Source organism: Anomaloglossus baeobatrachus, chromosome 6, assembly GCF_048569485.1.
Source record: "Anomaloglossus baeobatrachus isolate aAnoBae1 chromosome 6, aAnoBae1.hap1, whole genome shotgun sequence".
Classification (NCBI taxonomy): Eukaryota; Metazoa; Chordata; class Amphibia; order Anura; family Aromobatidae; genus Anomaloglossus; species Anomaloglossus baeobatrachus.
The window spans coordinates 571,155,542-571,179,028 of record NC_134358.1 but is presented as its reverse complement, the minus strand read 5'-3'; the positions used below and the strand labels follow the sequence as shown (position 1 = coordinate 571,179,028).

Sequence of the window (23,487 nt, the reverse complement as noted above, 5' to 3'; positions counted from 1 at the left end):
ACATGACCGCTCTGAGCCGGGGGAGAGGGGCTGACAGCGGGGCAGGTAAGTGGTCTCTATCTACTTACCTGCCCCAATGTAGCCCAATAGGGAAATAAAAAAAAAAAAGTCAAAGAAGCCGGATAACCCCTTTTAAGGGTGAGTGCTTTCACCTGAAACGCGTTGTGCTGGTCATGTCATTCTTTGTGTCTGCATGATAAAATAAAGACGTGATTTTTTTTGCCTGAAGAGCTGGACATCCTCATCTTTTGTCCCGATAAAGGTTTTTCCTCCGGGAGGCCTGACCGGTCTTTTCTTTTTCCCTCAGACGATTGGGGGATCTTAATGGAGCAGTTAGGAGCACTATGGGGTTGGAGGATGAGTAGGTCCTCCCCTCCGTTCAGGGCGAAATGTTCGCGGGCCTAAAAACCACTAGGCAATGGGGTTTCCTGTCCATGCTAATGTTCTGGATCTTCTCTCAGGCATGGGATTTCCCTGAGAAGCATTTCCGGAGTGTCCCCTGACACAGATTCCCCTGCAGAGTTCTGGGTTGCATTGGGCGATTCCCAAGGTGGATGTGCAGGTGGCCAAGGTCGCTATACAAACAGCGCTCCCCTTTGCGGCCGATTCCCAGCTTAGGGATCTGATAGTTAGGTAGGTCGAGAGCCTCATGAAGAAGTCCTGGGAGGCTTCGTCTTCTCCCATTCGGGCCCATATTGCCTCCGCTTATGTCCCCCTGTCCCTCCTTCGGAGGCTCGACCAGTTGAGGCTCATATTCCTGGGGTACTCCTAGGGATGAGTTACTGGAATCCCTTCCCTTACTTAGGAAGGCTACTAGTTTGGCAGATACCTCTGTGAAGTCTGTCCGCCTGGCTGCCAGGACCTCAGTCTTGTCTAACTCGGACAGACGAGCTCTAGGCTAAGGCTTGGAGTGGGGACTCTACTTCCACACTGAGGCTTGCTCCCTTCCGTTTAAGGGTGACTTGGTGTTGGGCCTGCCCTGGATGACATTCTGGACAAGGCGACTGATCGTCAGGCCTGCCGGATCCGACACCCTCCAGGCAACGGTCCTTTCGTCCCTCGATGCCTCGGGCCTCCCAGCCCAAGGGGAAAGGGGAGTCTGGCCATTGGAGCTACCCTTAGGGTAGGGGGAGTAATCTTCTCATCCCTTCCCATCCACAAAGTCCTCAGCATGACAAACAGTGAGTCGGCTCGGGTGGGGGGACTGCTCTCTGCCTTTCTTCCCCAGTGGCGGGCCTTCACCGCCAGCCTATGGGTCCTACAAGCTCGTCTCAGAGGGTCTATTGGTAGACACCCCCCCCCTCCCCACCAGGCCTCCGAATCAGAGCCCTGTCGTCACAGGGTTCTCAGGATCTCCTGTGCTCGATGATTCGGGAGTTAATACATTCGGGGGTCGTTTCCTCAGTCCCGAGTCAGGAAGTAGGGGTAGGTCACTACTCTGTCTCTTCCTTGTCAAAACACCATCTGGAGACGTCTGGATTATCATCAATCTGAAGCATCTCAAACCAGCGGGTTAGATACCGACGTTTCAAGAATGGAGTCTGTGACATCTGTTGTTCCCCTACTCGGTCTACACCACCTGATGGCCTCAATAGCCCTGAGGGACGCCTAGTTCCATGTGCCCTTCCATCCTTGTGTCAGGCAGTACCTCAAAATTGCGGTTCTGCACGGAGGGGACATGCTTCATTTCCAATTACACGTACTTCCCTTCGGGTTCTCCTCAGACTTTCTGACAAGGTCGTGGCTACTCTACAGAAGAACCGTAAACCCGTGACTGATAGTATTTACTATAAAATCTGGATGAGATTTTCCTCCTGGTGTGGTTCTCAGCCTCCTGCCCGCTCCGGCCGAACATTGCGCAGATTCTCGACTTCCTCCAGAGTGGATTAGACTTAGGCCTTCGGCCTTGCACCCTGAAGGTGCAGCTCTCGGCACTCAGTGCAGTCTTGACACGGCTCTGGGAGATCGTCGCTGGATCCGCCGTTTCATGGTGTCCGCTAGTAGGCTCTGTCCGCGGCAGAGGATCCTGACACCTTGCTGGGATCTCAATATGGTCCTTACCGGACTCTCTCAGTCGCCCTTTGGGCCTCTGTCCTCCTGTAGCATCACAAGACTGCCTTTCTCGGGGCAATTCCGTCCGCTCGGAGGGTCTGGGAACTTCAGGCATTATCCATCCGGGAGCCTTACCTGACCGTCAGAGATGACATCATTGTCTTTCAGCTGGACCCTTTCTTCCTTCCCAAGGTGGTTTCGGATTTTCACCGTTCTCAGTCCATCGTCCTGCCTTCCTTCTGTCAGCATCCTCGGACTCCGGGGAAGGAAGTGTTCCATTCTTTGGACGTTCGTCGGACGGTGTTGCGCTACCTAGATCTTCCTGCACCTTGGCGTATTGATCATACCTTATTTATACAGCCCTTTGGTCAAAATAAGGGCAGGAAGGTGGCTAAGAGTATTGTTGCCAACTGGATTGTGCGGGCCATTGGAGAAGCCTACCTCGCTCAGCATCTGTCTCCGCCTACCGGATTTACGGCGCACTCCACCAAGGTTACCTCTGTCTCCTAGGCTGAACGGGCAGGGGCTTCTCCTGAGTAGATCTGCAAGGCAGCTACGTGGTCTTCCCTCCATACTTTCAAGAAGCATTATCGTTTGGATCTGGATTCCAACAGGGATTTGGCGTTTGGCAGGAAAGTCCTGCAGGCTGTGGTCCCCCCCTAGGTATCAATTCGTTGGTATTCCTCCTATGCTGTCGTGGAAGGGACTAGAGAAATAAGAATTATTCTTACCGTTAATTCGGTTTCTAGGACCTTCCACGACAGCACGTAATTCCCTCCCTTATCCTCGATATTCCTGGATGTGTTTGTACTTCTCATATTGTTAAGGTGAACTCTTAATCAGAGATCACTAGTTGCCTACTGCCTGGCCGAATTCATATGGGCCAAGTGCATGCATAAAAGAATCCACACCAGACACAGTCGGATATGTAATCTTTTCTTGGTCACAGTAGAAAAGGCACCAAAACAGACTGAGGAGACTCATGCGTCCTCTGATATAGGCTAGGGGCGTACACAAGTTCAGATATGCCCATTTTAGTGGGACAGTTCATGGGCTAGCGAATGGGGAGATCCGTGTTGCTGTTGATGGGCAGGTCTGACTCCAGTGGATGAAACCATGACGATGGGAGGGACGTCATCTGGTGCATCCATGCTGATGGTTTGGTCTGTGATGTCTTGTAGCTTGACCAAGGGTCTTCCCTTATATGGTGGTCTTCTTTCATCTGGACATTCCTTGCATTCCAAGCAAGGTGTGGATAACAGGAAATGGTGGCCATCTTTATATCTGTGTCATGTATATGATCTGAAACCTGAATTATGTAAGGCAAATCGATATATTTCCCACAATGCTCTATGTCCAGAGGTTAATTAAGTATTTCATTTTATGGCTCTCCTCAACAGTATGCTATGGGTTCTTTGTAAGACACTGGCTATGGGAGGTGGGAGGGTCCTTTTAACCCCTTCACGACCATAGACGGAAAGATCCGTCATGGTGCCCTGGGCCTTAACGACCAAGGACGGATCTTTCCGTCATGGCGTAATCGCGGCACCGGAGCCTCCGGTGACTGCGAAAAGTTAGGATAAACCGCAGATTCAGGGAGGAGGGGACCTGTACCTGACCTCAGGAGGGGTGGTGACTCCTCCCCGGACCTACGGAGGCTGTGATTGGCTGACGAACGTCGCTCAACCAATCACAGCCACTGTAATGTTCCAGCCACTTAAAGTGACTGAAACATTGAAATCCAGCCCTGGCCAATGCAGCTATAGCACTGGCCATTGGCTGGAGCTGGGTGACCTCACTGGATCACCCTCCCCCAGCTCCAGTAGCTCTGATTGGAGAGATCGGCCTTGTGACCGATTTCTCCAATCACAGTGGACCTGTTGCCGGTGACCGCCCCCGTCATCGTCCCTGCAGCACGCCAGCACAGTGAGTGTACACGGTGCAATGGCAGGACGACAAGCTCCGGTCCCATGCTGTTATGAGACCGGAGCATGGGACCCGGAAGTTGCCGCACTGCCATTGCACTGTATGAAACCGGCCTCCCGATCCGCCGCCGTGATCTGCCACCCGCACCCCCACCCCTCGTTTTCTGCTGCCCGCACCCTCACCCCCACACCTCCCGATCCGCTGCTGCCCTCCGCCGCGATCTGCCACCCGCACCCCCACCCCTCGTTTTCTGCTGCCCGCACCCTCACCCCCACACCTCCCGATCCGCTGCTGCCCTCCGCCGCGATCTGCCACCCGCACCCCCACCCCTCGTATCTGCTGCCCGCACCCTCACCCCCACACCTCCCGATCCGCTGCTGCCCTCCGCCGCGATCTGCCACCCGCACCCCCACCCCTCGTATCTGCTGCCCGCACACTCACCCCCACACCTCCCGATCCGCCGTCGCTGCTGCCCTCCGCCGCGATCTGCCACCCGCACCCCCACCCCTCGTATCTGCTGCCTGCACACTCACCTCCACACCTCCCGATCCGCCGCCGCCGCCCTCCATCTGCCACAGTGCCACCAGTCCCCCCCCGATCTGCTGCCCGGCCCCTTTCCCTTGTGATCGGCTGCTCGTCCCCTCACCGCCGTGATGTGCGCTCCCTCCCCTGTCACCGCCGTGATGTGCGCTCCCTCCCCTGTCACCGCCGTGATGTGCGCTCCCTCCCCTGTCACCGCCGTGATGTGCGCTCCCTCCCCTGTCACCGCCGTGATGTGCGCTCCCTCCCCTGTCACCGCCGTGATGTGCGCTCCCTCCCCTGTCACCGCCGTGATGTGCGCTCCCTCCCCTGTCACCGCCGTGATGTGCGCTCCCTCCCCTGTCTCCTCCGGGATCTGTGCTTTGCTCACCTGTCTCCTCCGGGATCTGTGCTTTGCTCACCTGTCTCCTCCGGGATCTGTGCTTTGCTCACCTGTCTCCTCCGGGATCTGTGCTTTGCTCACCTGTCTCCTCCGGGATCTGTGCTTTGCTCACCTGTCTCCTCCGGGATCTGTGCTTTGCTCACCTGTCTCCTCCGGGATCTGTGCTTTGCTCACCTGTCTCCTCCGGGATCTGTGCTTTGCTCACCTGTCTCCTCCGGGATCTGTGCTTTGCTCACCTGTCTCCTCCGGGATCTGTGCTTTGCTCACCTGTCTCCTCCGGGATCTGTGCTTTGCTCACCTGTCTCCTCCGGGATCTGTGCTTTGCTCACCTGTCTCCTCCGGGATCTACGCTGCCCGATCTGCTGCCTCCTTCATCTCCTGTGATCCAGCTGCCTAGATCCATCCTGTAGGGTAACTATCCCCAATCTCACCTCCCACTTCCCTCCCCCCCATCCCCCCCATCCCACCTTCCCCCCCATCCTCTGCCGCTCCTGCATCCACTGTGCCCTCTCCCATCCGCCCCCACCTTATCCCAGCCGCCGTCTCACAATCACAGATGCTCCCTTTATATGCCGCTGCCCCCCCATCTGCTGCCGCCCCATCTGCCGCCCCCCCCCCCCTCCCTCTGCCGCTGTTTTTTTTTCTATGCCATGGGGGTCTAGTTTCCAAAATGGGGTCACATGTGGGGGAGCTCCACTGTTTCGGCACCTCAGGGGGTCTCCAAACAGCATGGAACGAAATACGCTAATTATCCCAGACAATTTTGCGTTTGAAACGTCAAATGACGCTCCTTGCCTTCCGAGCCCTGCTGTGCGCCCAAACATTTTCTTTCCACCACATATGAGGTGTCTGTGTACTCAGGAGAAATTGCACAATACATTTTATGGTGCAATTTTTCCTGATACCCTTGTGGAAAAAAAAAGCTACCTGGTTGAAGTAACAATTTTGTGGTAAAAAAATTTTATTTTCACAGCTCAACTCTATTAACTTTTGTGAAGCCCCCAGACGCTCAAAGTGCTCAATAAACGTCTAGATAAATTCCATGAGGGGTCTAGTTTCCAAAATGGGGTCACATGTGGGGGAGCTCCACTGTTTCGGCACCTCAGGGGCTCTCCAAACGCAACATGGTGCGGCTAACGATTCCAGCTAATTTTCTGTTCAAAAAAGTCAAATGGCGCTCCTTGCCTTCCGAGTCCTGCCGTGCGCCAAAACAGTGGTTTTTCGCCACATATGAGGTATCTGCGTGTTCAGTAGAAATTGCCCAACAAATTTTGGGGGTTCATTTAATCCTGCTACCCTTGTGAATATGCAATATTTGAGGCTAAATTAACATTTTTGTTGCAAAAAGTAAAATGTTCATTTTTTCCTTCCACATTGCTTTAGTTACTGTGAAGCACCTGAAGGGTTAATAACCTTCTTCAATGTGGTTTTGAGTAGCCTGAGGGGTGCCGTTTTTGGAATGGTGTCACTTTTGGGTGTTCTGTGTCATGTAGACCTTTCAAAATCGCTTCAAATGTGATGTGGTCCCTAAAAAAAGTGGCTTTGTAAATTTTGTTGTAAAAATGAGAAATTGCTCATAAACTTTGAACCCCTATAACTTCCTTAAATTTTTTTTTTTTTCCCAAAATTGTTCTGATGTAAAGTAGACATGTGGGAAATGTTATTTATTAATTATTTTGTGTCATATGTCTCGTTGGTTTTAGAGCATAAAAATTCAAAGTTTGAAAATTACAAAATTTTCAAAATTTCCGCGAAATTTCCGTTTTTTTCACAAAGAAATGCAAAAAATATCGGCCTAAATTTACCACTAACATGAAGCCCAATATGTCACGAAAAAACAATCTCAGAATCACCGGGATCCGCTGAAGCGTTCCAGAGTTATAACCTCATAAAGTGACACTGGTCAGAATTGCAAAAAATTGCCTGATCTTTAGGGTCAAAATAGGCTTGGGGCTGAAGGGGTTAACCTCTCTTGTGCTTCCTGTCCCAATTAGGGCGTGGAGAGACAACCTCCTATGCTGTCGTGGAAGGTCCTAGAAACCGAATTAACGGTAAGAATAATTCTTATTTTTGTTTTGTTTTTTATTCTTTGCTGCTTTTACACCATAAAAAGAATGTTTTAGAAAAAAAAATATTTGGATTGCTGTATTCTGAGAGCTGTAGCTTTTTTTATTCACTGACTGAGCTGTTTAGGCTGCTTTCACACCTCCGGTTTCTGCAATGCGGCACAATCCGGCACAATCCGGCACTTTGCAGGAAAATCGCAACCATTTTTTTTTGCTGCCGGTTGCGTTTTTTCTGCATAGACTTTAATTAGTGCCGCATTGTGGCCTTGCGTTCCATCCGTTTTTTGCCGCATGCGGCAGATTTAGCCGATGTGGCGGCTGGATGGAACGTTGCCTGGCACGTTTTTTTGTGCGGCAAAAAAAAACCGCATCGCGCCGCATTCGGCCGATGTGGCGCAATTTTCAATTCATGCCTATGGCGGCCGGATGCGGCGCGATGCGGCAATAACCGCATCCGGCCGCCGCATGCGGTTTTTGCCACTGCGCATGCTCAGTAGCATGCCGCAAGCGGCAAAAACCGGACTGGCCGCAAAGGAGAAACTTATGCAAAGGATGCGGTGTTTTCACCGCATCCGTTGCATAGCTTGCACAGCCGGATTGAGCCGCAGAGCTCAAGCCGGATGTGTGAAAGCAGCCTTAGCGGCCTGTTTTCTGCTGGACAAGATAATACTTTCAGTACCATCTTTTATTATATATGACTTTTTGATCGCATTTTATTACGCTTCTTTGTCAACTGTATGATGAAATTAAAAAATTTTGCTACTTTTTTTTTTTAAAGGGTTAACCCCTTTTGTGAACCAGTGTGACAGTTTTATAGATTGGGTTGTTACGGATGCGACGATACCTAATATGTGTACTTTTTAAATTTTTACATATTGGACTGTTTTTGTTTATACATGTCAAGGAAAGGGGAGGAAGAGGAAGGAACACCCCCCCCTTTCCTCCTGCAGAGCACGTGACTCGCTCTCTAGCGCCTCTCCTATAGTCAGGCCAATTGTGGAATTGCCAGACGATAAGCAAGGAGGCCGCTATTCTACTATGATTGAAGGGTTCCTGGTGAGAGTAAGGTATATATTCCCTCTGCGAGCGGAGTATATCTGATCCTCCCCTGATCTCATGCCAAGGATCATTGTGGTCGGCCCACACTGATCCTTGGCATAAATTTGCTGCCACCAATCGTTTATGATAACTATTACGCCGAGCTGACAGACGTTACAATTCAGGATCGAGATAACAGAACAGCCTGCCATGATGTATTTTACCTTCTCACTGTATTTGCTGTAATACTATGTCAGGATGTGATGTAACTTTCCTTTGGTTGTACTTACTGAACACTTTGAAATGTCTTGGGATGTAAGTAGCCATACCTTCCCCCCATCTCCTGTGTCTCTGGGCCCATAATGCAATTATCTCTTGTCCACACAGCCAGGGGAACTTCCCATTGTTTCGTAAGCAGTGGATAACGCCAACTACACAAACCTGTAGACATCTCGGAGCCAACCTTCTAGAATCTTCTAGTGGGCCCAACCATTGCATAGACCCCTACCCTTGAGGGGCGGGCCCACGAGCTCAGACAATAAACTCCTGTTTCTAAGTGCAGTTGGGAGCTGAGTTTTGAAGAGGAAGGGGGCGAGATCTGATTCTGCGGACAGATCTTGCCGTCCAGTGGATTGTGTGGGATTTCTGGGACTCTGAAAAGGACTATTACATCGTGATCTGGCACTTTGGATTATCGGGAGGTGCCCCCGAATCTGTTTTATTTGGACTTGTCGAGTGCTGTTCCTGTATTCCTGTTAGTAAACCTGTTGGATCATCCTCGGCCTGTTGTCTCTCCTTGCTCTGCTGTACACCCCGTCACAAACTGGTTGGCAGCGGTGGGATCAGAGCAGAAGGAATGGAGGACAATGGCCCATCAACAGCTGGAACCAGAACCTCAGAGTACAAGAACTGAACTGCGGTGAACCTACAAAGGCCCGTGAACTTGGGAGTCAGCTACAAGGGACTCTTAAAGGAGCAGCTGATTGAGGCGTTGGAAGGAGTTTGCTCGCAAAATGACGCTGAGGAAGGATCCTCCCAGCAAACGGAAGAAAGATGGCAGCCAGAGGTAAATACCCAAAAAAGTCAGTGGGTTGTGTGGTACGAGGAGGAGATGGCCTTGCTGGGAGTGGAGACCACCATAGAATATAAGATGGAGGTCGTGCGTGGAGCTAAAGAGAAGGAGCGCAGGATGGAGGAGATGGCATTGCTGGATAAGCAGCTCGCTGTGGAAGCCGCTAGAGGTTCCAGACAGACCGTGCACCCACCATGAGGGAACTTCCCAGAGTGTCCCGCAAAGACTTCAAGCAGTTTAATGAGGCTGCTGGTGACATTGAGGGCTTCTTCCAGGACTTTGAGCATCAGTGTCGATTAATGGAAGTCCCAGAAAGGGAGTGCGTCCGGCATCTGGTTGGGCTCTTAGAGGGTGGAGCTGCCGCAGCCTATAGAGCTATGGGCCCTCAGTGGAACTGTGAGTATGCGGATATTAAACAGACTATTCTAGAACATTATGCTGTAATGCCAGACACTTACAGGACTCAGTTCCGTACTTTAGCATCTGATGAGGAAGTGTCTTTCAAGATGTATGCCCACAAACTCAAACATCTGTGGCATCGTTGGCTGGAGGCAAAGGAGGCCTTAACCTTGGAGTCCGTCCTCCAGGTCCTCCTAAAAGAGCAGTTTTACTTCAAGTGCCCCGCTGAGATCCGGGAATGGGTCCGTGAAAGGAGACCAGCCACTGTGGAGGAAGCTGCAGCTCTAGCTGATGAGGCTCTCACCATCAAGCCTCAGTGGAAAAAACTACTACTCAGCGAGAAAACCACCAGCCCCCCCAACGCTGGCGGCCCCTGGTCCTTCTGGCCCCAATGTTCGCCATCACCCTAGACCATCAACTCATGGGGACCTTCGTGTGACTGTGCCTCGCATTACTCCTGCTCCACCTCTGGGAATACGACATGGAGGAAGAATCCCAGAGCGCAGATGTTATGGATGTGGGCAGCTGGGCACATGCAATTCCAATGTCCAGGTGTTCGGTGGCAGAACAGCTACAGACCGCCTTTGCCTGTTCATTATCTACAGACACCTTCACCAGGAGAAAAGCTGGATTCTGTGCATGATGTGGGGAATCTTCATTGCCACTTTGTCGGTGCGGTAACCAGAAGTCAAGCCAAGAGAGCAGCCCATGTGGAAGTGTACAACCCATCCATGGAAATGAGGCCACCAGAACTGCCATTACAGCCGGTGAGTGATTCTTCTTGTGGGGATAATATAAATGTTACTTGGGAAAAAGTTCAGTTTAGACAAGAAGTAGAGACTGACCCCACCCTTGCTAGTTTTAGAGCTCGAGCTGAAATAGGGCAGCTAGGGGAGAATGGAGAAAGAATTATCAGAGAAAATGGACTTCTGTATCGGGTTGCCAATGCCGACTCCCTAGATAAGCCCTGGACTTATAGCAAACAGCTGATTGTTCCTCAGAAGTACAGAATTCCCCTATTACACCTGGCTCATGACATTCCTACTGCTGGCCATCAAGGCAAAACCCGCACCGAGAGACGATTGTCTCAAACTTTTTATTGGCCGGGGATTTCCCAAGCAGTGGCGCATTTCTGCCGAACTTGACATATGTCAGCGTAGAGGGCGACCCGGAGATCACCCAAAGGCACCCCTGCAACCGCTCCCTATAATAGAAGAACCCTTTCAAAGAGTAGCTGTTGATATTATTGGACCTCTGGCTAAACCAAGTAAATCTGGAAAGCAGTACATTCTCACTGTTGTGGACTATGCCACTTGATATCCAGAAGCCGTGGCCTTGTCAAGTATTTCCGCAAACAAGGTGGCCGAGGCCTTGGTTATTATTTTTACCAGAGTAGGATTCCCCAGTGAGATCTTGTCGGACCAAGGTTCCCAGTTCATGTCAGAGTTGGTCCAGTGTCTGTGGCGCACCTGTGGAGTACGAGCGATCTGAACGACCCCGTATCATCCCCAAACAAATGGACTTTGTGAACGATTCAATGGCACTCTGAAGAATATGCTGAGGGCCTTCACGGACCGAGATTCAGACTGGGAGAAGTACCTACCCCATCTCTTGTTTGCCTATCGGGAAGTTCCCCAGGAGTCCACTGGCTTCTCCCCCTTTGAACTACTCTATGAAAGAAAGGTCCGAGGACCCTTAACCCTGCTCAAGGAATACTGGGAGGGGCAAGTTGAAGATACAGGAGCCCCTGTTCTCCCTTATGTCCTAAAGCTGCTAGAAACCCTGGCCCAACTTGCTAGTTTTGCCCAGAGTCATTTGCGTATGGCTCAAACCAGACAGAAGACATGGTATGACCGTAAAGCACGCTATCGGGAGTTTGTAGAAGGACAACAAGTCTTAATGATTGTTCCCCATCGGCAGAATAAACTGCAGACCACATGGGAGGGTCCCTTCCGGGTTCTCAGAAAACTGAATGATACCAATTACCTTCTTGCTTTAGATTATCAGGGGCTAAGACAAAAGACTGTCCATGTGAATATGATTAAGGAGTACCATGACCAAAACATTCCAATGATAGCAAGCTGTCGGTTGGCTTCAGAAGATGGTCAAGAGGATGAGGACTCTCTACCTGATCTCGTGGAAGCAGCGAGAGCCCCATCCACTGTGGAACAGGTTCCCCATGGAGATCACCTGGATTCCTTACAGAAAATCCAGATGCTGGAAGTGCTTCAACAGAGACTGGCTGCTTTCTCATCCCAACCAGGTCGAACCACCGTCACTCAACATTCTGTGGACACTCAGCGAATCCGTCCCATACAACAGGCTCCTTACCGGGTACCTGAATCAGTTCAAAACACCATGCAGTACGAACTGGAGGAGATGTTACAGCTTGGGGTAATCCAGACCTCCCATAGCCCTTGGGCCTCCCCTGTAGTGTTAGTACCCAAGAAGGATGGGAGTACTCGATTTTGTGTGGACTATCGGCGACTAAACGACCATACCGTCAGCGATCCTTACCCAATGCCTCGTATTGACGAACTTCTAGACCGACTGGCTGGGTCCCGATATGTCACTACCTTGGATCTCAGTAAGGGATACTGGCAGATCCCTCTAACGGAGGAAGGGAGAGAACGGTCCGCTTTTATAACCCCCTTTGGTCTGTATGAATTTCTAAGCATGCCTTTTGGAATGAAAAATGCCCCGGCCACCTTCTAGAGACTGGTGGACCAGATCCTCCGGGGATGTGGTGACTTTGCTTGTGCCTACTTGGATGATATCGCCGTCTTCAGCCAGACGTGGGGGGAACATCTGAATCAAGTAGCCGTTATTCTGGACCTGATTTCTTGCAGCCGGCCTAACCATTCGACCCGATAAATGCCAATTGGGGGTGGGGGAAGTCCAGTACCTAGGGCATAGAGTGGGAGGAGGGAAGCTCCGTCCTGAGCCTGCCAAAATCCAGGCTATTAGAGACTGGCCTGTACCCCAAACTAAGAAACAAGTTATGGCTTTTCTGGGCACTGCCAGTTATTACCGAAAATTTGTTGCTCATTTCAGCACTGTGGCCAAGCCTCTTACCGACCTGACCAAGAAAACAATGCCCCGGCTGGTGATCTGGACTCCTGCCTGTGATGAGGCTTTTAACCGGCTGAAGGACGCTCTGATCTGCGATCCTGTCCTGGCTGCTCCAGACTACAAGAGGAGATTCATTGTGCAAACGGACACCTCTGCTTATGGACTGGGAGCTGTCCTCAGCCAGGTAAATGCAGCTGGGGACGAGCAACCCATCGCCTATCTCAGCCGGGAAACTGCTGGACCGAGAAGTGGCCTATCGAACTGTTGAAAAAAAATGTCTGGCTGTAGTGTGGGCCCTTAGGAAACCAAGGCTGTATCTGTATGGGCGAGAATTCACTGTGGTTACTGATCACAATCCCCTCACCTGGCTGAACAGAGTCTCTGGGGACAATGGACGCTTATTACGATGGAGCCTGGCTCTGCAGTCCTATAACTTTACCATACAGTATAGAAGAGGCAGCCAACACCAAAATGCAGATGGACTGTCCAGGCAAGAGGAGCCTTGAGTCAGGTCCACCATGCCTGCGTGTATTTAACCAGCGACCTGTAGAGTTCCCTAGTACGTACACAAGTTGGGAGGGAAAAGGATTGTCATGATGTATTTTACCTTCTCACTGTATTTGCTGTAATACTATGTCAGGATGTGATCTAACTTTCCTTTGGTTGTACTTACTGAACGCTTTGAAATGTCTTGGGATGTAAGTAACCATACCTTCCCCCCATCTCCTGTGTCTCTGGGCCCATAATGCAATTATCTCTTGTCCACACAGCCAGGGGAACTTCCCATTGTTTCGTAAGCAGTGGATAACGCCAACTACACAAACCTGTAGACATCTCAGAGCCAACCTTCTAGAATCTTCTAGTGGGCCCAACCATTGCATAGACCCCTACCCTTGAGGGGCAGGCCCACGAGCTCAGACAATACACTCCTGTTTCTAAGTGCAGTTGGGAGCTGAGTTTTGAAGAGGAAGGGAGCGAGATCTGATTCTACGGACAGATCTCGCCGTCCAGTGGATTGTGTGGGATTTCTGGGACTCTGAAAAGGACTATTACGTCGTGATCTGGCACTTTGGATTATCGGGAGGTGCCCCCGAATCTGTTTTATTTGGACTTGTCGTGTGCTGTTCCTGTATTCCTCTTAGTAAACCTGTTGGATCATCCTCGGCCTGTTGTCTCTCCTTGCTCTGCTGTACACCCCGTCACACAGCCCAAGATTAAATTATATATTTAATCGCCTTAAGGGCACACTAGATACTACAATATATAAAAGGTGGAATTTACAGAATATACAGTGCTGGCCAAAAGTATTGGCACCCCTCCAATACTGTCAGATAATACTCAGTTTCTTCTTGAAAATTATTGCAATCACAAATTCTTTGGTATTATCTTCATTTAATTTGTCTTCAATGAAAAAAAAAATTGTCATAAAGCCAAATTGGATATAATTCCACACCAAACATAAAAAAGGGGGTGGACAAAAGTATTGGCAGTTTGAAAAATCATGTGATTCTTCTCTAATTTGTGTAATTAATAGCACCTGTAACTTACCTGTGGCACCTAACAGGTGTTGGCAATAATAAATCACACTTGCAGCCAGGTGACATGGATTAAAGTTGACGCAACCTCTGTTCTGTGTCCTTGTGTGCACCACATTGAGCATGGAGAAAAGAAAGAAGACCAAAGAACTGTCTGAGGACTTGAGAATCCAAATTGTGAGGAAGCATGAGCAATCTCAAGGCTACAAGTCCATCTCCAAAGACCTGAGAGTTCCTGTGTCTATGGTACGCAGTGTCATCAAGAAGTTTAAAACCCATGGCACTGTGGCTATACTCCCTACATGTGGAAGGAAAAGAAAAATTGACGAGAGATTTCAACGCAAGATTGTGCGGCTGGTGGATAAAGAACCTCGACTAACATCCAAACAAGTTCAAGGTGCCCTGCAGTCCGAGGGTACAACAGTGTCAACCCGCACTATCAGTCGGCGTCTGAATGAAAAGGGACTGTATGGTGGGATACCCAGGAACACCCCACTTCTTACCCTGAGACATAAAAAAGCCAGCCTGGAGTTTGCCAAAACTTACCTGAGAGAGCCTAAAACGTTTTGGAAGAATGTTCTCTGGTCAGATGAGACAAAAGTAGAGGTTTTTGGGAACAGCCATCAACATAGAGTTTACAGGGAAAAAAAAGAGGCATTCAAAGAAAAGAACACGGTCCCTACAGTCAAACATGGCAGAGGTTCCCTGATGTTTTGGGGTTGCTTTGCTGCCTCTGGCACTGGACTGCTTGACCGTGTGCATGGCATTATGAAGTCTGAAGACTACCAACAAATTTTGCAGCATAATGTAGGGCCCAGGGTGAGAAAGCTGGGTCTCCCTCAGAGGTCATGGGTCTTCCAGCAGGACAATGACCCAAAACACACTTCAAAAAGCACTAGAAAATGGTTTGATAGAAAGCACTGGAGACTACTAAAGTGGCCAGCAATGAGTCCAGACCTGAACCCCATAGAACATAGATTTTTGTTTCATTCTCTTTTGTGTTTTTTCATTGCAAGCAAAATAAATGAAGACAATAATACCAAAGAATTTGTGATTGCAATCATTTTCAAGAAGAAACTGAGTATTATCTGATAGAATTGCAGGGGTGCCAATACTTTTGGCCAGCACTGTATATGTCAGAATGCAAGTACAAGATACTTGGAATACGCACAGAGTTACAGACAAATGTGATCAGTTACCGTAGTGCTGGTGGCGCCACAAGGGACCGCATGGAGCCACCCAGTTTCAGGGTATGCGCTGGTTGTGATGAAATTAAGTCCTTCAGATGAATACCAATAGGCAGAAGAGATGGGACATTTTTATACAGTACGAGGTCTGTCCTTGTTCTGGCCATCTCACACCCATCACCTGCCCCTGGGATGTCCTCTAGTTTCCACCTCCCCGAGTTGAGATATGAGATGTCCGAAGTTATTATTGACCATAACTTTGCCTGGGAATGTCGTAGGTGGACGACGATGCTTTCATATCATATTTTCAGTAATTATTTTATCTTCACAATGATTTGACACATGATTAGTCTGCTGGTATCCCACGGGCCAATATCACGTTTGGGATACCTACAGAGGTCTCACACCTATATAAAATATGTGGTAGAATCGTCTGAATGTCTGGATGGGATATTTCTGCTTGTTTATAGAAAGCACAGCTCATGAGTTATTAAAGATTTATTCTCGGCCCCTCTCAGTCTAGGTTGTAAATGACTTTTCTAATTAGTTTGTCACTTCACTTCTCTGCAGCGTCACAGAGGGGGGTCTTCATTTGCCTGACTGTTCTCAGATCTACCACCTCACCTAACTGCATTTCATAGGAGCTTACCTTGTGACACAACACCTGGCTAAAAGACAATTTCCTCAAGATAATTAGCATACTGATTGAAGCCTCCTAAAGCTGAGTTCACACATAGCTACAGCGACACCGACACCGCTGTTACGTCACCATTTTCTGTGACGTAACAGCGACCTTGTAAGTCGCTGTTATGATCGATGCTTAGCTGTCAAACACAGCGACGCAGCAGCGATCATAACGTCTCTACATGTGCAGAGAGCAGGGAGCCGCGCACACTGCTTAGCGCTGGCTCCTTGCTCTCCTAGCTACAGTACACATCGGGTTAATTACCCGATGTGTACTGCAGCTACATGTGCAGAGAGCCGGAGCCGGCACTAGCAGCAAGAGCGGCGGAGGCTGGTAACGAAGGTAAATATCGGGTAACCAGGGAAAGGTCTTCCCTTGGTTACCCGATGTTTACCCTGGTTACAGCTTTCCGCAGCTGCCAGACGCCGGCTCCTGCTCCCTGCTCGCTTCATTTCGTCGCTCTCTCGCTGTCACACACAGCGATGTGTGCTTCACAGCGGGAGAGCGACGACGAAAAAATGAAGCAGGACATTCAGCAACGAGCAACGACCTCACAGCAGGGGACAGCTCGTTGCTGGATGTCACACACAGCGACAGCGACGGGACGTCGCTGCAACGTCACAGAAAATGGTGACGTAGCAGCGACGTTGTTGTCGTCGCTGTGTGTGACACCACCTTTAGGCCTTAAGGTGGGGGCTTCTCCTATGAAGGAGATATGGTCTTATCTAACTGCTATAGGAATGTCTTGATAGCTCAGAATACATCCCTACCTCCTCACTAATAAAAATCTATATATATATACAGTACCGACCAAAAGTTTGTACACACCTTCTCATTCAAAGAGTTTTTTCTTTATTTTCAGGACTCAGAAAATTGTAGATTCACATTGAAGGCATCAAAACTATGAATTATCACATGTGGAATGAAATACTTAACAAAAAAGTGTGAAACAACTGAAAATATGTCTTATATTCTAGGTTCTTCACAGTAGCCACCTTTTGCTGTGATTACTGCTTTGCACACTCTTGGCATTCTCTTGATGAGCTTCAAGAGGTAGTCACCGGAAATGGTTTTCCAACAGTCTTGAAGGAGTTCCCAGAGATGCTTGGCACTTGTTGGCCCTTTTGCCTTCACTCTGCGGTCCAGCTCACCCCAAACCATCTCGATTGGGTTCAGGTCTGGTGACTGTGGAGGCCAGGTCATCTGGTGTAGCACCCCAGCACTCTCCTTCTTAGTCAAATACCCTTACACAGCCTAGAGGTGTGTTTGGGGTCATTGTTCTGTTGAAAATTAAATGATGGTCCAACTAAACGCAAACTGGATGGAATAGCACGCCGCTGCAAGATGCTGTGGTAGCCATGCTGGTTCAGTATGCCTTCAATTTTGAATAAATCCCCAACAGTGTCGCCAGCAAAGACCCCCCACACCGTCACACCTCCTCCTCCATGCTTCACGGTGGTAACCAGTCATGTAGAGTCCATCCGTTCACCTTTTCTGCGTCGCACAAAGACACGGTGGTTGGATCCAAAGATCTCAAATTTGGACTCGTCAGACCAAAGCATAGATTTCCACTGGTCTAATGTCCATTCCTTGTGTTCTTTAGCCCAAACAAGTCTCTTCTGCTTGTTGCCTGTCCTTTAGCAGTGGTTTCCTAGTAGCTATTTTATCATGAAGGCTGCTGCACAAAGTCTCCTCTTAACACTTGTTCTAGAGATGAGAAGGTGTGTCCAAACTTTTGGTCTGTACTATATATATACACACCGTATTTTTCGCTTTATAAGACGCACCGGAATATAAGACGCACCCCAAACTTAGACATAAAAAAAGGTAAAAAAAAAAGAAAAATGGGGTCCGTCTTATACTCCGGTGTTCTCTTACCGGAGGGGGGCAGCAGTGGTGGTGAAGCGGGGTCACAGGAGGCACAGGTTGTGCTGGCAGGCGCGGCAGGTCAGTGGCAGCAGGGTCCGTGGTTGCAGGTGCCGTTGCGTCTGTGGTTGCAGGCGCGGTGGCAGGAGCCGTGGGGTCCATGGTGGCGGCAGCAGCCGTGGCGGGTGAGCCGTGCAGCAGGCCGGTGCAGTGAGTGTCCGCGGTCCCGCTTCAGTGGTGGCAGCGGCGGCTCAGTGGTGGCAGCGGCGGCTCAGTGGTGGGAGTGGCGGCGACTGCTCAGTGGTGGCAGCGGCAGGGACTGCTCAGTGGTGGAGTGTGTCCGCGGTCCCGGCTCAGTGGTGGCAGCAGCAGGGACTGCTCAGTGGTGGAGTGTGTCCGCGGTCCCGGCTCAGTGGTGGCGAAGTCTATGGGAATTTGGGTTTCTTGTTCACACTATGTTGTTCAAAATGCTGCCTTTTTGTGGCAGAACTTTGGTCAAAAACTCAGCTTTGCAGTGCAAAACCCAAATGGCAAAAACAATTGACATGTTGCTTCTTTGAAAAGCTGAGTTTTTGACCAAAGTTCTGCCTCAAAAAGGCAGCATTTTGAACAACATAGTGTGAACAAGAAACCCAAATTCCCATAGACTTTGCTTGAATAGAAGAACACATCCATTTTGGCATTAAACAGCGCAGAAGAAAAAGCAGCAAAAAAGCAGGTAAAAAGCAACGTGCGCACATACCCTTAGCCTTCCACGGCCTGGACAGCCTTTGAAAGTTTCCTCCCGTGCTGAGGCCAGGCTTGTCCGAAGAGTCAAGCCTAACCCAAGGACAACAAGGAAGGAGCTCCGGGAAGATCTCATGGCAGTGGGGACATTGGTTTCAGTCAATACCATAAGTAACGTACTCCACCGCAATGGTCTCCGTTCCAGACGAGCCCGTAAGGTACCTTTTACTTTCAAAGCGTCATGTCAAGGCTCGTCTACAGTTTGCTCATGATCACTTGGAGGACTTTGAGACAGACTGGTTCAAGGTTCTCTGGTCTGATGAGACCAAGATCGAGATCTTTGGTGCCAACCACACACGTGACGTTTGGAGACTGGATGGCACTGCATACGACCCCCAAGAATACCATCCCTACAGTCAAGCATGGTGGTGGCAGCATCATGCTGTGGGGCTGTTTCTCAGCCAAGGGGCCTGGCCATCTGGTCTGCATCCATGGGAAGATGGATAGCATGGCCTACCTGGAGATTTTGGCCAAGAACCTCCGCTCCTCCATCAAGGATCTTAAGATGGGTCGTCATTTCATCTTCCAATAAGACAACGACCCAAAGCACACAGCCAAGAAAACCAAGGCCTGGTTCAAGAGGGAAAAAATCAAGGTGTTGCAGTGGCCTAGTCAGTCTCCTGACCTTAACCCAATTGAAAACTTGTGGAAGGAGCTCAAGATTAAAGTCCACATGAGACACCCAAAGAACCTAGATAACTTGGAGAAGATCTGCATGGAGGAGTGGGCCAAGATAACTCCAGAGGCCTGTGCCGGCCTGATCAGGTCTTATAAAAGACGATTATTAGCTGTAATTGCAAACAAGGGTTATTCCACAAAATATTAAACCTAGGGGTTGAATAATAATTGACCCACACTTTTATGTTGAAAATTTAACTGAGCAACATACCGTATTTTTCGCTTTATAAGACACACCTGATTATAAGACGCACCCCCAAATTTGGTGAAGGAAAAGAGATTTTTTTTTTTTAATGTTAAATGGGGTCCATCTTATAATGCCAGTGTCCCTCTAACAAATCATATAGGGTATATGTCCCTCATAGCCCCCCATCCTAAAACTAGCCCCCTTAATCTGGATATGGCCCCCTTATATTGAATATAGCCCCCTTGTGATGGCACTCGTTCCCCTGTGCTGCCTATGGCCCCTTATGGATTGCATACATTCCCCTGTGCTGCCTATGGCCCCCTATGTATTGCATACATTCCCCTGTGCTGCCTATGGTCCCCTATGGATTGCCTATGGCCCCCTATAGATTGCATACATTCCCCTGTGCTGCCTATGGTCCCCTATGGATTGCCTATGGCCCCCTATAGATTGCATACATTCCCCTGTGTTGCCTATGGTCCCCTATGAATTGCACACATTCCCCTGTGTTAGATAGCGCCCCCATGCTGCTGCCCATGGCCCCTATAGATCGCACAAGTCCCCCTGTGTTAGATATTGCCCCCATAATGCTGCCCATGGCCCCTATATAGATTGCACAAGTCCCCCTGTGTTGGATATCGCCCCCAGGCTGCTGCCCATAGTAAAATAAAAGACTCTTTCCTTACCTCCTGCAGCGCTGATCTCCCTCCTGTCTCCCTCCGTGCTTCCCTTCCTTACTTCCTGGTTCTCAGTACGGTCATGTGATCGGCCCAGCAGACTGAGATCTCTCCGTGCCTGATCACATTAGAAGCAGGGACACCGGGGAGAAACGCTGGAGGGGGTAAGTAAAGCTTTTTTATTTTCGAATGAGCAGCAGCCTGGGGACCATATCTAACACAGGGGGGGCCTTGTGCCGTTACAGGGGCGTGCAGAGACATATAATGTGCGCCGCTGCCCCAGCCCCTCACTGCGGTGCGATTTCAGCACAACCGGAGATGGACAGCGGCTGTGCATATTATATGAGCGAGAGCAGGAGATCAAACGCTGCCGCCGCAGCATTCACCTGCTCCCAGCAGCGCCCCCACCTCCCCTGGATCCTGCAGTGTACATATATATATATATATATATTATATATCTATCCCCCCCGTATATTCGGCTTATAAGACGCACCCCCTACTTTCCCCCAAAATTTGGTGGAAAAAAAGTGTGTCTTACAAAGCGAAAAATACGGTAACTTGTTGGTTTGTAAGATTTATGCATCTGTTAATAAATCCTGCTCTTGTTTGAAGTTTGCAGGCTCTACCTTATTTGCATCTTATCAAACCTGCTAAATCTGCAGGGGGTTGAATACTACTTGTAGGCACTATATATATATATATATATATATATATATATATATATATATATATATATATATATATATATATATATATATATATATCATTCATACATACATACATACATACATACATACATACATACATACATACATACACACACACACATATAGATATATATATATATATATATATATATATTAGTGCCTACAAGTAGTATTCAACCCCCTGCAGATTTGGCAGGTTTGATAAGATGCAAATAAGTTAGTCTGCAAACTCCAAACAAGAGCAGGATTTATTAACAGATTCATAAATCTTACAAGCCGACAAGTTACCGTATTTTTCGCTTTGTAAGACGCACTTTTTTTCCACCAAATTTTGGGGGAAAGTAGGGGGTGCGTCTTATAAGCCGAATATACGGGGGGGTATATATATATAAATAAATAAATTATATATATTATGATAAATTCTATTTTTTTTAAAATCTTTTTTATTTAGTTCCTGTTGTGGGACATTACTTTTCATCTTTCTGATTATTCATATAATCCACTGCAATGCAGGATTATCTAGCATGGCATGTGAGGCTTTCCATCCATAGCTGGGGTATCCGAGCGTCATCATGACAACGACCCTGGCTTACCATGGCAGAGATTGGGTCCCTATGAGCGCATCACGAGGGTCCCGATCACATGGGAGAGAAGCGCAAACCTCTCCCAGCCAATTAAATGCTGTGATTGCTATTGAACACAGAATTTAGGGGGTTAATCTGGCAGTGACAGCTGGGGTCTCAGCTTTAAGGTACCGTCACACATAACAAGATTGTTAGCGAGATCGCTGCTGAGTCACGGTTTCTGTGACGCAGTAGCGATCCCGTTCGCGATCTCGTTATGTGTGACACCTACCAGCGATCAGGCCCCTGCTGTGAGATCTCTAGTTGTTGCCCAATGGTCCAGGCAATTTTCTTCAAAGGCGATGTCCTGCTGGGCAGGACACATCGCTGTGTTTGACACTGTGTGACAGGGTCACAGTGACTGCTGAGATCGTTATACAGGTCGCTACTGCGACCTGTATTGTTCCTGCATCGTTAGTAAGGTCTGACTGTGTGACATCTCATCAGCGACTTACCAGCGATCCCTATTGGGTCTCATCGTTTTCGGTATCGCTGGTAAGTCGTTGTGTGTGACTGGGCCTTTAATATCAACCCTTCAGCAATCACTGAGTTACAGCATCTGTACCCCTGTGATTGCCATGACATACCTCATACATCATAGGTTGGGAACATACTGACTTGTATGACGTACTGGGTATGTAAGGGTTATGAAAGGGTTAAATGTTTTAAATTTTTAATAAAATATTGCTTTTGAATAATATTACCTTTATAAATAACACCAATTTATTCTTGGCAGATAATCGTACCAGGAGTGTCAAAGAACAGCTTGTATCTTCCTGTATTATAACAGATTTCAATATCACACAAGATACATCTAAAGAGCTTTCCAACGTCTCAGATATATTTACCAACCCTTCCAGGAATGATCTACCATGTGAGCCTTTTCCTGAAATACTACATACTAATTCATTACAGAAAAAAAATAATAATAACAGAAATGTGGAAAATCAAAGCGTGCCGACAACGCAGAAAAAATATTTATGTTCAAAATGTGGGAAATGTTTTACTCAAAAATCAAGTCTTGTTTCTCATGAGAAAATTCACATGGGGGAGAAGCCATATTCATGTTCTGAATGCTTGAAATGTTTTCCTCAGGCATCAAGTCTTGTTAGACATGAGCGAATTCACACAGGGGAGAAGCCATATTCATGTTCAGAATGTGGGAAATGTTTTACTGAGAAATCAGATCTTGTTGTACATGAGAGAATTCACACAGGAGAGAAGCCATTTTCATGTTCAGAATGTGGGAAATGTTTTACTACTAAATCACAGCTTGTTGTCCATGAGAAAATTCACACAGGAGAAAAGTCATATTCATGTCCTGAATGTGGAAAATGTTTTATTCATAAATCACATCTTGTTTCACATGAGCGAATTCACACAGGGGAGAAGCCATATTCATGTTCAGAATGTGGGAAATGTTTTATTGAGAAATCAGATCTTGTTGTACATGAGAAAATTCACACAGGAGAGAAGCCATTTTCATGTTCAGAATGTGGGAAATGTTTTACTACTAAATCACAGCTTGTTGTCCATGAGAAAAATCACACAGGGGAAAAGTCATATTCATGTTCTGAATGTGGAAAATGTTTTACTCATAAATCACATCTTGTTAGACATGAGAGAATTCACACAGGGGAAAAGTCATATTCATGTTCTGAATGTGGAAAATGTTTTACTCATAAATCAGATCTTGTTGTACATGAGAGAATTCACACAGGAGAGAAGCCATTTTCATGTTCAGAATGTGGGAAATGTTTTACTACTAAATCACATCTTGTTAGACATGAGAGAATTCACACAGGGGAAAAGTCATATTCATGTTCTGAATGTAGAAAATGTTTTACTCATAAATCAGATCTTGTTGTACATGAGAGAATTCACACAGGAGAGAAGCCATTTTCATGTTCAGAATGTGGGAAATGTTTTACTACTAAATCACATCTTGTTAGACATGAGAGAATTCACACAGGGGAAAAGTCATATTCATGTTCTGAATGTGGAAAATG

General features: G+C 48.2%; 1 protein-coding gene across 1 annotated transcript in view; it reads left to right on the top strand.

The window, feature by feature from the left end:
- The window catches only part of LOC142243709 (uncharacterized), a 329,550-nt gene that overhangs the window by 201,894 nt on the left and 104,169 nt on the right, over positions 1-23,487 (top strand). Inside the window, exons 3-4 of the mRNA XM_075315886.1 lie at positions 6,895-6,951; positions 22,215-23,457. Of these exons, the coding sequence (XP_075172001.1) occupies positions 6,895-6,951; positions 22,215-23,457 (1,300 nt within the window). The remainder of the gene's footprint in view (positions 1-6,894; positions 6,952-22,214; positions 23,458-23,487) is intronic.